The 15,434-nt window shown below is 41.2% G+C and overlaps 2 protein-coding genes across 2 annotated transcripts; both read right to left on the bottom strand.

The window, feature by feature from the left end:
- Nucleotides 1-1,017: 1,017 nt before the first annotated feature.
- LOC122000656 (ribosomal RNA small subunit methyltransferase-like) lies at nucleotides 1,018-3,056 on the bottom strand. The gene is made up of 2 exons (XM_042555057.1): nucleotides 2,703-3,056; nucleotides 1,018-2,012 (listed from the first exon to the last, which is right to left on the bottom strand). The coding sequence occupies exons 1-2, from the start codon at nucleotides 3,018-3,020 to the stop codon at nucleotides 1,254-1,256; spliced, it is 1,077 nt and encodes a 358-aa protein (XP_042410991.1). The 5' UTR covers nucleotides 3,021-3,056; the 3' UTR covers nucleotides 1,018-1,253.
- A 2,710-nt stretch (nucleotides 3,057-5,766) lies between these two features.
- Nucleotides 5,767-9,198, bottom strand: LOC122000657 (PTI1-like tyrosine-protein kinase At3g15890). Its single transcript, XM_042555058.1, has 4 exons — nucleotides 8,946-9,198; nucleotides 8,715-8,865; nucleotides 6,733-6,995; nucleotides 5,767-6,609 (listed from the first exon to the last, which is right to left on the bottom strand). The coding sequence occupies exons 1-4, from the start codon at nucleotides 8,987-8,989 to the stop codon at nucleotides 6,054-6,056; spliced, it is 1,014 nt and encodes a 337-aa protein (XP_042410992.1). The 5' UTR covers nucleotides 8,990-9,198; the 3' UTR covers nucleotides 5,767-6,053.
- Nucleotides 9,199-15,434: the final 6,236 nt, after the last annotated feature.

Raw genomic sequence — 15,434 nt, forward strand, 5'->3', positions numbered from 1 at the left:
GGCTGTGTCGGCAATGATTCATCATATCTGGCAAGAATGGAATTATAGTCAAGTTTGAGGGAGTGAAGATTGGTGTAGAACTTCTTCCGTAAAATCCAAACTTATGTATACAAGTCTTTAGATATTTACTCAGATCTGGTACTATATCAGATCTGGTACCTCATGTCTGCATATATGGCACACAGACACGGTATACATGCAGACACTGGCAGAGGAGAGGGTTGGGTTGGGAGGTGGATAGCTCACATGTACAGTCATTTGCAGAGTGGAGCAGATATCACATGGCATCATCTACAGCACGACGGATACAGAGATGCCTGCGCCATGTTGGCTGACTAGTCTAGAATTCAGATGGGCTAGATGCATGACACAGGAGGCGACTACTAGAGTAGAGAGCGAGGTGTTTAATGGAGATGGTCAACTGGGGTGCTTGCCTGCAGAAAAGAGAGTAGGCACTCAGCAGAACAGGATAAACAGAGGAGATACTATACAATTGGACGACTCCATAACACAATAGAAGATTAGTTCGGATTAATCAGACATACCGGGGCATCACTTGACTTGGATAGCTCATCAATGGAGGATCTGCGGATTACATCTGAGGTCAAATAAGTTGCCCACTCACCATCTTTAATCTTAATCCTATGCTAAACAAGAGCAAGCGCTACCTACTTCGAAAACCATGTCAGAATTACAACAGACCCTTAATCCGAAAGGAATAAGTTGATTGATGGGCTGAAATAGGAAGATTAATCAGTTCTGTGTCATTCTAACGTTACCTGGAGTTTCTTCTTGGAATGATTCATGTAGTGCTGTACAAAGTAAAGCCAATTAGTGATGCTGAATTGCAGATTAAAATGAGCGGTAGGATTCTTACCATTGCAAAGCCCGCCACAGTTGTTGCTTTGAACTAATATCAGGGTTGTTAATTGGGACAGAGTAGCTGAAGAAGACACTAATCCTGCTTCCGACTTACATTAGGACACCATTTACAATAAATGAAGAAGAAAAATGATCTTGATAGAGAAACAGAATTGGATCAATTTTGAGGTCCTTGGAATCATGAATTGGATCAAAACTTACTACAAACTCGCACAAAGCACTCATTCTTAGATTACAAAAATATTCTAGTTCAAAAGAAAAAAGAGGGAATAAGCTCCCAGAAAAGATAAACACTTTGAAAGCACTCGACTAGTACAAAAATTTTCTAGAAAGAAGAAAATCACTGCATGAACAATTGTACTTGTGGTGGGTCAAGAGAAATGAATTCCTGCCTTGTTGAAGAGCGAGAGTAAATACAGGAAGTCTACCTGTGTTAACTTAGCTGCCCTCTTTTCTGCAAAATCTCCCTGCTTCAGAATCCCCAACACTATGGCCTTAAAACTGGCATCGTTGCCATCCTCCCCGACCATATCCATGTCTTCTACTTCCATCTCTTGATCATCCTTCTCATCACTATTGCCCATGCTTAGGTCCTCAACCATGTCTGCTAAAACTGCAACATCTTCTAAGGACACTTTATCCTCCTCCAGTTGACTTTTATTATTTAGTTGCAAGGCTTGCAAAGTCCTGTAATTCTTTTCCAGTAATGAAATCACACTTTTTTGTTTGAAGATTGATCCCAAGGTCTTGTTTTTACGGTTAAAACAAAGGCGCACCATTCCATCCCACTCCTTGAAACTTACTGGTGGAAGTGGTCGCCTAGGCTCTATTCGCACAACAGAGGAATCAACTTTGGGTGGGGGCCTAAAATTATTTCGTCCAACTTTCAGGAGATGGGAAATCCGTGCCAGCAGCTGAGTGTTCACAGAAAGCCGACAGTATAGATTGTCGCCAGGATTTGCAACTAATCTCATCGCAAATTCACGCTGAAACATGATAACAGCACATCTGAAGGCTGGACGATGTGCTAATAGCTTAAAGGTCAGAGGTGATGAGATCTGATAAGGGATGTTTGCAACACAGATATCAAAGTATGGAAGCTCACACTTCAACACATCTCCTTGAATTACCTAAAAGATCAATGTAGCAAGAAAACAATTATATTTTTTTCCTGAAAGACAATAAAATAAAACTTGTTATCACTTTCCAAAATTTTTGGAATTCAACAGAACCATTGCATCTGAAACTAGGTTAATATGTATTAAATGATGCATTAGAAGAATGGAACAATGTTTAAACTTTAGAGAATCAAAACTTCCACCAAATGATTTCATTTATAAAGATGGCAAATAAGTTCACACTGAACTACTTTGTACTGATATTAAGATTAGCATCCATTTTATTTTTTAGTTCAATCACAAACCAAACGGGAAGAAAAGTGAAGCTGGTTTTCTTTCTCAGTTGCCTACGAAAATTCTATGGGAGGTAGGAACTTTGTTTACTTGATTCGCTGATGATCCATATCGGAGGAGTGATGCAACACATAAACATTTGAAGTGTTACCTACTTCAGACTGGAATATTTGCAGAAATAGTTTCTTTCTTCCTAAATACAGGCGTAATGAGAGCCAGAAAAGCATTTGTTGCAACAGAAGATGGAGATTGACAAAATGCAATCTTGAGACAACTCTAGCAAATCATCTGAAATCTATAGCCCTAAATTAATGAACAAAAAACACTACGCAAGGCAACATGCATGGCAGCAAAATAGAACGAAATTCCCCAAGGGCGATAAACAAGGGGATTAGACACAAAGCATACCTTCAGGCTGTTAGAGTGCGGGGTGCCCTGGAACCGGCGGTTAAGCTCGAGGACCATGCGAGGGTCGAGCTCCACGGCGACGACCGACTTGGCGACCTCGAGAAGCTTCTTGGTGAGGTTACCCGTACCGGGTCCGATCTCGAGAACGACATCGGTGGGCTTGATGCCGGACTTATGGACGATGGTATCGACTAGCATGGGGTTTTTGAGGATATGCTGCCCCTTGGACTTCTCGAAGGGGACGCCCCCACCCCACCTCTGCTGCTGCGGCGGCGCCGCTTGTTGATGGCGTTTCTTCTGAATCTTACCGCCAGCCATGGTCGCACCTGCAATTCCCGTCGTCTCCGTAGCCGCTTCTTCGTTAGGGTTCCAACGAGGAACTTATAATATCCGTGCGTCCACCTTGTTGGGTCGACAAAGCCCGGCCCAGCTTGTTCGAATTCAAAAATTGGGCCGAAACTCATAAGAAAACCCAATTTGGTTCACAGGCAGACTCGGCTCTGTATGACCGGCCTATTAAAGATCCATAGGTCACTATCCATGTGGATAGGGGGCGGATTCTCTGGTCCGTAAAGATTAGATTAATTCATGATCCAGTCTTTGTATTAGTGGGAGATAATGGTCCCCCATCTGTTAACAAGTGGGGGTCATTGCCTCCCACCAATCTCCTTATCCTGATCCAAGAGCAGATCAGGACAAAAGGACCATAGGATCCGGTTCTTGTGGATACAATCGGAGGCGGTATTTTATGGTCCAGAGGATGTTCCCTTTATATACATAGTAAAAATAGATGATCCCTACCTATTTTACATTCGTTCCCATCAATACATACAAAGGGAACATACTCTGGACCGCAAAAAACCAGTTTAATCAAATGACTTCTTTCCGAAAGCCAAAGCAAGATGCTTTAGGTGGCTAATGCAAACCTGCCCTACTGCACTGATATTTGTCACATGCTAAGGGGCGACATGTTCCCCATTACAGCCTAAACCATCAGTATCTCTCTCACCTAGAGCATTTAAAAATAGAAGACACTGGCTAGCTAGCTAGCTAGCTAATGGAGCTCAAAGAATGCTGATAATTCAGTGCTTGGTCCACAGTACTCCATCTCAACCACGAGGAACAACGAGGAGAGGGGATGGCATAGGAGGCATGTGGTGGTGGTTGCTACATAAGGCGGATCAAAAAACTGGGCTCAGAGATCGCAGTGGAGCAGATGGAGTGGAACAACTTCTGTTCTTTGATTCTTCACGATGGCGTGCACTCGAAGTAGCACAGCACAACGCATACAATAAGCCCACACACTCTGTCATGTCGACGCATCAAGATGGAAAGCTACAGAGAGAGAGAGAGAGAGAGAGAGAGTGGTGCATTTGCTACCGATTTGATTAATTCAAACTCTGATCTGTTTCACTGTTATATCACTTATGGGAAGACAAAGTTTCTTGGAAAATTTAATTCCGCTGGAAAATGGATATATAGCTTCCTTCCTTACTATATATATATGAATTGAGAAACTCGAAGCTTAAAATTTTCACTGTCAAATGCATTCTGAAAAGAAAAGCACTGTGCTTCATGATGAGCTGCGAGTGACAGCTCAGCGATGGATGGATGGAACCCGAGGAAGATCTACATGTGTGCTTAGGAATCCAATTGCTGAAGAATTGATTAATTAAGACAAAGTAGTGACGGAGTGCCGCCAGAGGTTCCAACAATGGATAAACCCTTTTGGATTAGGACAACACAAACTGCGCCTGTGGTGGCAGCAGCTCTGTCACCTGTCCACAATGTGTTGTCTTGCCACAACTCAAGTGGTGAAGTTTTTTTTAATGGAGTGGAAGGTGGCGATGAGTGATCTGCTGCAATTAGTGAGGAGGAGGGCGGAGGGACAGAAGGACAAGGTGAGAGTAGTTTCAGCTGAAATTTTCTTATCTCCGTATTCTTCTTGGGATTGGGTAAGGCCACACACATTCTTAATTCCACCAAAACCTCTGTCAAAAAAAAAAAACTCTCCTTTTCTTTCATCTTCTCCTATAAGTAGCCACCATCTTCAACTTTCCTCCTCCATCTTCAATTCTTCTCCATGATTTGTGTAGACGATGGTCCTCCTTGTTATTTTCCACAGCTTTCTTGAACTGCATGCGATATCTGAATTGCAGTTCAATGAAGCTGTGGGAAATTACAGTGAGTGGCCGAATTGAAGACTGAGAAACAGTTTCTATGACATCCTCCTCTTTGTTTGCCAAGGTCAGTCAGTGAACATGAAAAAGAAAGAGAGAAGATTCCGGTTGTGTTGTTTTTCTAATTATCTACTTTTTATCTTTTGTGTTGAATTATGGTTAGAGATGCAAAATAAGAAACATAACCTGTCGTCATTTTTCTCTGTCTATTTTCTTTCCCAATTTCCTTCTCCAAGAACACACATATTAACTTAAATATTAGTGTTTTATACTCCAATTTAAATGTTCAGGATGAGTCGACATTAGCCAAATTTTCTAGAAGCTCGAAAGAATGAAATTTTATTTCCCTTGCAATTTATGTCTAATTAGTCAGTGCAATGTCTAAAATACCAATCATTGAGTCCATCAATCAAAAATGAGGGATAGATTGAATTGTCACGTAGGGTAGGGAGGTGCAAATTGGAGAGTCGAATGCAAGATGAGCAGAAGGCAGAGCAGGAGCCGGCTTTTTGCAGTAGAGGTATGGCCATGGCGTGAATCAGAGACAGACAAGCGATGAAGAAGGGTAGCTTGGTGTACGCAACGCCAAAAGCAAAAGCCAGCCGACTGCACATCGCAAAACACGGGGCCACTAATCAGATCACCTGCAAGTTCCTTTTCTTTCTTCAATTTTCCCCACCTTTTGTTTTAAAGCTAAGATAAAAATAAAAGGAAAAAAAAAAAGTGCAAAGGTTTTGTCATTTGTGCTCTCTCCCTGCACAAAGCTGCTGAAAAAGTCGCCAATGGAACCACCACCACCCAGCCATGCATCATGGCTTGATTTCAGTGTGTAGAGTTCTTCAATTAGCTTCTCTTTTAGATACAAACCAACACCAAGTTCAAGCTGAAGGAAAATATATCAACTTAGCTCGTATTTAAAGTCTTTAACATGTATTATGATTTGAAAGAGAGAGAGGATAAGATAATACAGTATCTAGTCATGTTCTCAGAATCTCAAGGTACCTACACTTGCATCACTTAACTAAACCTTGGATTCTCCACTGTCACAACCAACGAACTCAAACAACTAACAACAGCCTTCAACCAGTTGATCCTGATGTGTACTTGGACATTATCACTAACCCATGCATGCATCCATAGAATTTCCGCTATCCTCTGAAATTGTGAACCTTCAGTGACTGGGGATTGGGTCTTCCTTGAACAACTCGTTGTCTTCTAAATTGAGTAGCTTCTCTTTTGACACTCCTTTAAGCATGTCAACCACATCGAGCATTATAGGTCTCTTCTCCGGCTTATTCTGAGCACAGATGAGGGCGACGAGCACCAATCTCCTCAACTCTCCTTTCACAAATTTCCCACTCAGCTTTGGATCTGCAATTTCTTCAAATCTTTGCCGCCGAGCCAGCGGAAATGCCCACTCTATGATCGTTTGGTGTGATGTCAAGCTTGACTGATCGATAGGCTTTCTTCCACTTAAAAGCTCCAGAAGCAACACACCAAAGCTGTAGACATCGCAACTTTCTTTGGCCTTCCCTAACATAGCATACTCTGGTGCAAGATACCCTAGAGTGCCTTTCACTCTCGTGGTCACATGCGTTACACCATCTGGAATCAGCTTGGCAAATCCAAAATCTGCAACCCGGGCCTGGAACTCTGAGTCGAGCAAGATATTACTTGCTTTGATGTCTCTGTGGATGATATGAGGTGTAGCATGGTGATGAAGATAACTGCCAAGGGAAAACAATAATTAAAATTATCAAATAAACAATGGCACTAGTGGGAGTTTCGTGCACGGGTCTATCCTTTTCATCGAATAAACAATAGCAATACTAGAAAGTCGACCAACTTACGCTATCCCCTCAGCTGAGCCAATTGCTATATTCATCCGCCTTCCCCAATCAAGATGACCTCCTACTGCATGATGTCCGTGTAGATGGGACAACAAACTCAAGTTAGGCATATAGTCATACACTATGAGACGTTCTTTCCCTTCAGCACAATATCCACGTAAACTCAGCAGATTTTCATGCCTAACTCTAGCCAAAACCTGGATCTCGACAGCAAATTCCATCTCAGCTTTGCTGCTCCATGTTTTTAGTCTTTTCACTGCAATCTGCACATAATTTGGGTCTGTTAGAACATAAACTAGATAAGGTACTAATTTTATAAAGCCTATTAAAGGACAAGTCAAACCATCACAACTCCCAGACTAAGATTGAGCTGACATTTCATCTAGCTGAGAAGCAATGTTGATTTCCATTTTAAGATTTGGATAAATGTTAAGGATGGTGTTAGCTATATGTCAGAGGTGTGACCACATACATCAATAATGCTAAATCTGATCGGGAAATAAATGAATATTAATGTGATCATTTTTGTCCTAGCTTAGTGATATACAAGAAAAACACAGGAGGAGAGTAAGTATTGAACAACAGATACACTTGATTTAAATCTTCTGTATCAGCTTCCTAATTTACCAACTAGCCTAAAGGCTCAAGGCATTTGAGCCTGTAATGAAAATTGCTAGCCAAAGTGATTGAAAACAATATAGTACAAAATGATTGAGTGCATATCAGCCGAACTAACCTTGAAAATGTTGATATCTTTTGAAAGAGACTTTGCAACTGCTAGAAGTTTTATATTCGATTGATTGATTGAAAATGATGGGACTCTGCATTCAATGGCTAAATTTTTAAAGATCTTAATCAATCCTTTTCTTGCATAGCTTACAACTGTATGCAAACCTTCTTGTTTGATGATGCTAATGGTTGTGTTATCTATCAATGAGGAAAGTTTTCAAATTGCCATTTTACCATTCACAATTTCTATCTGTTGTCTAAAATACTACTGCACGTTAAATACTAGCATGTCCATTATCTCTAAGCACAAGCAGATTTATATATCATTGGTAACTAATTTGCAAATCAATTAGCATCCCTTTCCCATAAATTTAAGATTTCTAACATCTCTATAATCATAAACTCATATTACGACTTGTATTGAAACTAGAAACCAAAAAAGATCAGTCCTTCAAAATTTGACTGAAAGCCAATTTGCAATTTTGCTTGTGCCCTGCAACTTCGCACTATGCTGGAAAAAAATGGTCTTATGTTGATTTATGGGTAACTTTTGTGAGCCTTGAATTTTTTTTGGTTTTTAACTTCAACACAAGTTGTAATATGAGTCTCTGACTCTAAGATGATGGAAGCTGATTTACAGCTTGCGCACGAGGATATGTGTGGATGCGTGGGGGTTTGCGAAATGCAATTGTCTCTAAGATTTTTCCAGTCTATGTTAGATGGCCGAATTTGCATTGTAGTTGGGGGCATGCCTATAACTATTTTTTTTTTCAGTCAACAGCTTTACTTTTTTTTATTACTCAAATATTACTTGCATTGTTTTCAGACCAATTCGTATGATGCGACACCAAAACATAAGAAAAGAATCGGATAAGGGAAAAAGGAGAAAAGGAAGAGGGAAAAAGGACTATCTTTTATTCCAGCAGTTGAAACTTCAAACACTAAATAAACAATGTTCAACTCTCCGGTTTCATCATGCCATAGAAATTTTATCGAGGTTATTGACGGGAGGTAACAATTGATTATTTTTCCGCGATCAGTTATCATATTTATTTAGCACAAAGCATGATTTAAATTCTAACAATAGACTATTGAAAAACTCGATCCAACCTCAGTCAAATAAAACCATCTCAGATAAACATCAAACTCCTTCGAAAGAACCATATGAAAGCGAGAAAACGCAAAAATAAAGGACAAATCTGTTTAATCTTTGTTTGCTAGGGAAAAACGATGAGGGATTCAGCCAAACCTACCTGAGATCCATCCCACAGCTGACCCCAGTACACGCTACCAAACGCCCCTTCGCCTAGCTTGTTATCATAATTGAAGTTGTTGGTGGCCGAATGCAGCTCCTTGAGGGAGAAAACCCTCCATCTCGGCACCGCCTTATTCACCGGCTCCTTACTGTCATCCACAAATAACGACAATCTTTACCTCCGTCTACGGATCAAACCACAAATCCAAAAATGAGCGCATCCGCATACCTATTCGATGATTTTGTACAGCAGAACAAGTAGCCTACCCCCATCCCCACTCCGAGCGTCCGTAAAGCGCGCGGGCACTTCTCGTCGATCTTCACTTGCCTTTCACAGGGAACCAAACCTCACAGGAGCTCAGCCTTCGCCGCCTCCACCGCCATCCGAGAGAGAGGAGGAGAGAGAAAGAAGCGGCACCAGGGAGGGGAGACGAGCAGAGAGCTACTTTGAACGACCGCAAGAGGAGTCTTCACCGTGGAAAGAATGTCAAGCGAGTCCGCTAACTCGCGGAAGGGGTTAGGGAAGAGTCTGGTGGAAACGTGTCTCATTTTCATTGGTTAATTTGAAGACTTTACGGCAATAGGACACGACTTCCTACACTGGGACTCCCTCCATGGGAAGGCGGGTGAAGTTGACGGGTCTGAGAAAACAAAATTATTGGGTGCGCATGGCTGCCGATTAGTGAGTTGTTGGTGGAGCCCTGTCTCTACGCGTGGATACCGTTCGACTCGCTGGAATGTTGGAGGGCCGAGACAGCAAACAGGAAAATAGATACTCTCATTTCAAAAGTACTTTTAGAAAATATATATATACACACATTAATATTTTTATTTTTATTACTTATTGTATTTTACTTATTTCTCTTCCAAATTTGAACCGGTCCTGACCTAATATTTTGCGATGTTTGTTTAAATTATACCTATATAAATGTACGTAGAGAGAAATATTATCCTATAAATTTTACTAAATCTTAAAAATAAAATTTTATTGATATAACTAAGAACTTAAAAAAAAAAAAAAACACCATGGACAACGTTATCTAATTTAATTTTTTATATATTTAATACAATGACTCGAACCTAAAGATAAAAAATTTATTGATATAATCTAGCGCTTAAAAAAACACACGTGTATATATATATATATATATATATATATATATATATATATATATATATATATATATAACCTATATTTATTTATTTGTGAAAAAAATGAAAAATTAGTCATTAGGTTTATCATCAAAATAAAATGTTATATTGCTCATCATAAACAATTTAATATCATCGACCCAATAATAAACAGTTAAATTACGAGAGACATTTTATTTTAATGTGATAAATTATTTTACACCTATTAAGAATTAGGATCTATCATTGTGTTTGTTTGTCCCATAAGTATAACCAAATTGGTATTTGAATAGGAGTTATTATCGGTGAGGCATTAATTTTCGATGTATGTATACTACTTCGGCTATTATGGAAGGACTCTCCTCAGTTTATTTTTTCTCTTGGTGGTGGTCGTCCACTTGTGGTGGATGACATCTCTCTGGAGGTTCTTGGGTGGAGTTGGAGGATGCAGAGAGGATAGCCTGTTGGTTCAGCGGAGGCCAGCAAGAAAGGGATGAATTGCTTGAAAAAAAAACTATACCCTCCTCGTGCTTTCAACTCAAAAAACACAATAGCAATAATAAAATAACTGAAATAAAGAAACATAAATAAAACAGAGACTCAACGGTTAACCTGGTTACAACCAAGAAAGTTGTTAATCCAGGACGAAAAAAAACGCACTAGAAAAAGTCCCCTTTACTAAGGCGGAGAAGCCTTTTACACTCTAACAGCTCAGAACTATTGAATGAATACATAGTTGATTGAACAATTGATTATTAATTCCTAGCTCCAAGGGTCTTTATATAGCTTCTAGAAATTATATCTCGGATGTTCAAGGCGCCCCCATCGAGTGGACGGATAAAACTTTATCCGAAAGCTCAACGTCCACTTTGGCCAGGTCCGAGGCGCCTCCAACAAGCATTGAAGGCGCCTTCAAGATGAAGGCGCCTTCATCATGAATTCCAGCTCACTTTTTCTTTCGTTTTGACTTCCGAAGCTCCGTTCTTTTGGGTGATTATGGTCAATCGAAATAGGGCTCACCCGAACCCAATTTCCGATCTTCTCCTCGAGCAACCTTCCTCCCCGACTTAACGTCCCTCGAACGTCGTGCACGTTCTTCTTGCCCACCGGTGTACTCTTCCGCAGCTCTCTCGTCCTTCGGACACACCAAGCCCGTTGGGTCCCTTCTCGTGTCGTCCATCTCTCTAGTTGCATCTTTCGCTCGACTTCCTATGCTCCTAATCTCCTGCACACTCAGACACAAGGATCAAACACAAAGCAGGACACAACCAACTTGGTTAATCATATCAAAATAACCACAGGATCCAACATATCCTACTGGCTATATCGGAGGGTTCTTCTCCAGCATAGGTGTTGTCTTCTCACTGGTGTTACCGTCCATCTTCTCAGTAAACTTATTCCTATCCCCTCCTCTTCTACTTCGGTTTTCATTTGGTTTTCTTCGATTTTCCTCCTCTCCCCTTTCCCCTCCTCTATCCTAGTGCCTGAAGGAAGTATTGCTTCACACTTCGCTGGAGTTTCGCCGGTGTTTTCAAAATCTGTGCATTTCCGATCGGCGTGTTCCAAAGAAGGAATCTCTTGGGCAAATTATTCAACATTAATGGACAATAATGTTAATGGATATTGACTTTAATCGAAGTTCTTCTTAATTGAAAATCTTTGATGGGATTCTGATTTAGCTTCGGTGTGGATTAATTGGAGTTCTTTTGATTTGGAAATCTTCGGTGGCATTTTGAAATTGATCTTGCACTTGGTGTGGGTCATTTGGTTGCTTGGACATTGATTTCAATTTGGTGGTTGCATGCATGTTGCTCATCCATTTTTACACGGTGATCTGTGGTGAATAATTGGAAGGGTTTTTTTATTTATTGTATATTTGGACATTGGAAGGCTTCGTTGCAATCTTTGACTTGTGATTGAGATTGAACACTTGTCAATGGGTAAAAGGAAAAAGGCTGCAAATATTCTCCCTTGAGCAAAAATCATGCAAAAGTCCCATTTGAAGAATCAAGGTTTGCCAACATAGAAATTTCGACGGCTAACTTGACAGTTCGCTTCACCGTATAATGTGGTATGGAAAGAGGTGATGATGTTGCTCTGGATGTTGGCGTTTCATCTCAGGTGGTTGGTGCGGTTGATGCTAAGGTCGATGACATGGCAGATCATGGGGCATATGTGGCCAACTCGGTGGAACGTCAAGTTGGGGTGGATCATGCAGCTGATGTGGCTAACTTGCCACCTAGGACATCGGAGATTCCTCTCCTAGGACAGGCTCAAGGAGTACCAAGGCCACCATCGTCGGCGATGGTAGGGGAGACCCTGCCGGAACAGCAACCTCCGACAGCAAATAGTCTAATGGAAGAATGCAACAGGGCTAATGAAAATGGAGGGGACAAGCAATCTCAACAAAAGAAGTCTTAGGCCAATCTCTTCAAAGATAATCGGAAGTCGAAGTTCGCCATGTCGCTAGACCAATATGAAGCTAAGAAATAAAGGCTTACTTTTGACTACGATGACATAGATAGAGTTGAGAATGCAATGGGGTTCTATCTTGTCGGTTGATTCATGGGTTGACACCCTGGGATATATGGCACAAGAATTATTGGTGCTCGTTGGAAGATTAATCACACATATTTCTTGTATAGGATTGAGTGGGTGGTCCATCGCTTTGACACGAAAGAAGATCATGAACAGGTTCTACAGGGAGGACCATATTTTGTCTTTGGTATTCTTATTTTGTTTGAAGATCATGCCAAGGTGTTTTCTCTTTAATGAGGATTGTCGCTTTATTCTTGCTTAGGTTCAAATCCATGGGTTGTCATCAGATTGTTGGACGCAAAAGGTGCTAAACATGATTGGATCAGAGGTTGGAAAACTATTGTACATCGATAACTTGAAGCATACAAGAGATCGTTTGGAGTATGCTAGACTCTTGGTGGAAATTCTAGCCTTTAGAGAGAGGGTGTATGAGGTCTCCATCAATTTGCCTATTGACGTTCAAATTGACCTCCATATCATTTATGAAAGCTTACCTGATTTATGCGAAGTGTGTAAAAGATTGGGTCATCGTTTAGATACTTGTTGTCGAAGTGATGGATTGGCGGGACAACAAGCAAATCGGTCAGGAGATAATGTGCAAAATGGTGCCAATGAGCAGCAACAATAGAGGCCAAGGTCGCAATCAATAAGGGGGCGAGGGAGAATAAGAACAAGATATATAACTCGTTTGAGGAAGCAATGGAGGTCGGTTCAACAAAGACAGAATATGGAAGCACCGAGTGAGCATAACAACTTGGAGATTGTTGTGGCAAATCGTTCTCAGGAAGTTGCTATTGAAGTTTAAGGTGTTAGAGTCCAAGGTGTTGTTGGCCAAGTTGGACTCCGAGATGATGTTGACCACAATGTTGAAGTACAAAATGTTGAAGACGTTGGTGATCATATTGGAGACTAAGATGTTGAAGACGTAGCAGGTCACGTTGCAAACCAAGACATTGAAGATGTAATTGATCCCATTGGAGACAAAAAAGTTGTCGAAATGAAGTCCAAGATGTTGAGTAAAATGGAGTTCAATCTGTTGGTGTGGAAGTAACACAGACTGTAGAGGAGGGGCCACCTCCGTGTACTGTACTTTCTACACGTTCTAACTTGTGAAGTTCGTTTTCTCCATCCTCTTTTTCCTCTTCAACTGAACAAAGCACCATGACACCAAGTGAAACAATCAATACCACATCTAAGGCATTTACATTATCATTACCATCAACTACGTCTCCAAGTGCAAGTGGGACTGCAGGTGGTGACACAATGGTGTCAAGGAGTGGGAGACAACTTCGAGCACGAGCAGCCCGCCGAGATGGTCAATGAAGGTTGCCACTTGGAATATTAGGAGCTTTCACATGACCCTAAAATATGGAGGAGTGCAGCACCCTGAGATAGATGGCATAAGAATTTTTGGTGCTCGCTGGAAGATTAATCACACATATTTATTACATAGGAATGGGTGGGTGGTTCATCGTTTTGACACGAAAGAAGATCGTGAAAAGGTTCTGCAGGGAGGATCATATTTTGTCTTTGGTATTCCTATTTTGTTTGAACATCATGCCAAGGTGTTCTCTCTTTAATAAGGATTGTCGCTTTATTCTTGCTTGGGTTCAAATCCATGGGTTGTCGTCAGATTGTTGGACGCAAAAGGTGCTAAGCATGATTGGATCAGAGGTTGGAAAACCATTATACATCGATAACTTGACGCATACAAGGGATCGTTTGGAGTATACTAGACACTTGGTGGAAATTCTGGCCTTTAGAGAGAGGGTGTATGAGGTCCCCATCAATTTGCCTGCTGACGTTCAAGTTGACCTCCATATCATTTATGAAAGCTTACCAAATTTCTGCGAAGTGTGTAAAAGATTGGGTCATCGTTCAGATACATGTCGTCGAAGTGATGGCTCGACTGGACAGCAAGCAAATCAATCAGGAGGTAATGTACAAAATGATGCCAATAAGCAGTAGTAATGGAACCCAAGGTCGCAATCAATAAGGGGACGGGGAAGAACAAGAACGAGATATATAACTCGTTTGAGGAAGCAATGGAGGCCGGTTCACCAAAAATAGAATATGGAAGCACCAGGTGAGCATAACAACTTGGAGATTGTTATGACAAATCATTCTCAGGAAGTTGTTGTTGAAGTTTAAGGTGTTGGAGTCCAAGGTGTTGTTGACCAAGTTGGATTCTAAGGTGATGTTGGCCACAATGTTGAAGTACAAAATCTTGAAGACGTTGGTGATCAAGTTGGAGACCAAGATGTTGAAGATGTAGCTGGTCACGTTGCAAAACGTTGACCAAAATGTTGCCCAAGATGTTGAAGATGTAATTGATCCCATTGGAGAGTGTTGTCGAATATGAAGTCCAATATGTTGACCAAGATGGAGTTCAATCTGTTGGTGTGGAAGTAACACGAACTGTAGAGGAGGGGTCACCTCCGTGTGTTGCACTTTCTGCACGTTCTAGCTTGGGAAGTTCATTTTCTTCATCCTCTTTATCCTCTTCAACTGAACAAAGCACCATGGCACCAAGTGAAACAATCAATACTGTTGGAACCTCGTGGTAGTTTTGATATGATCAACCAAGTTAAAGTTAGGTCCTGTTGTATTTGACCCTTGTGTCTAAGTGTGCATGAGTTTATGAACATAAGAAGTCGAGCATAAAATGGGGCTAGCGAGAAGGATGACACGGGAAAGAAGTCGACGGGCTCGCTGCATCCGAGGGACGAGGTGCTGCAGAAGAGTACACTGATGAACCAAAAGGACATGCACGACGTTCTGAGGGACGAGAAGCCAGAGCAGAAGCTTACTCGAGCAGAAGGCTGGAAAATGAGTCCGGATGAACCCTATTTTGGATGTCCACGATTAGAGCAGCAAAAGAGTGAAAAGAGGCTGGAATTGCTGTTGAAGGCGCCTCCACACCTTCTCTGTGGAAGGCGCCTTTCATGGATAGAAGACGCCTTCGATGAACAGTACAAAAGTGTCTTCTAGACCTATGAGAGGCGCCTTCTACCAGGCTTATTTTAGTCTTTGCCAAAGGATAAAGCTT

This window comes from Zingiber officinale, chromosome 7A, assembly GCF_018446385.1.
Source record: "Zingiber officinale cultivar Zhangliang chromosome 7A, Zo_v1.1, whole genome shotgun sequence".
Taxonomy (NCBI): domain Eukaryota; kingdom Viridiplantae; phylum Streptophyta; class Magnoliopsida; order Zingiberales; family Zingiberaceae; genus Zingiber; species Zingiber officinale.

What these genes read in the sequence shown, in the direction of transcription:
- LOC122000656 (XM_042555057.1), bottom strand. Translation starts at nt 3,020, where the DNA reads ATGGCTGGCGGTAAGATTCAGAAGAAACGCCATCAACAAGCGGCGCCG. An exon ending in CGCACTCTAACAGCCTGAAG is followed by an intron (nt 2,013 to 2,702) that starts GTATGCTTTGTG and finishes TTGATCTTTTAG; the next exon opens with GTAATTCAAGGAGATGTGTT.
- LOC122000657 (XM_042555058.1), bottom strand. Translation starts at nt 8,989, where the DNA reads ATGGGGGTAGGCTACTTGTTCTGCTGTACAAAATCATCGAATAG. An exon ending in TGTACAAAATCATCGAATAG is followed by an intron (nt 8,866 to 8,945) that starts GTATGCGGATGC and finishes TGTGGATGACAG; the next exon opens with TAAGGAGCCGGTGAATAAGG. An exon ending in GGCTCAGCTGAGGGGATAGC is followed by an intron (nt 6,610 to 6,732) that starts GTAAGTTGGTCG and finishes TTCCCTTGGCAG; the next exon opens with TTATCTTCATCACCATGCTA.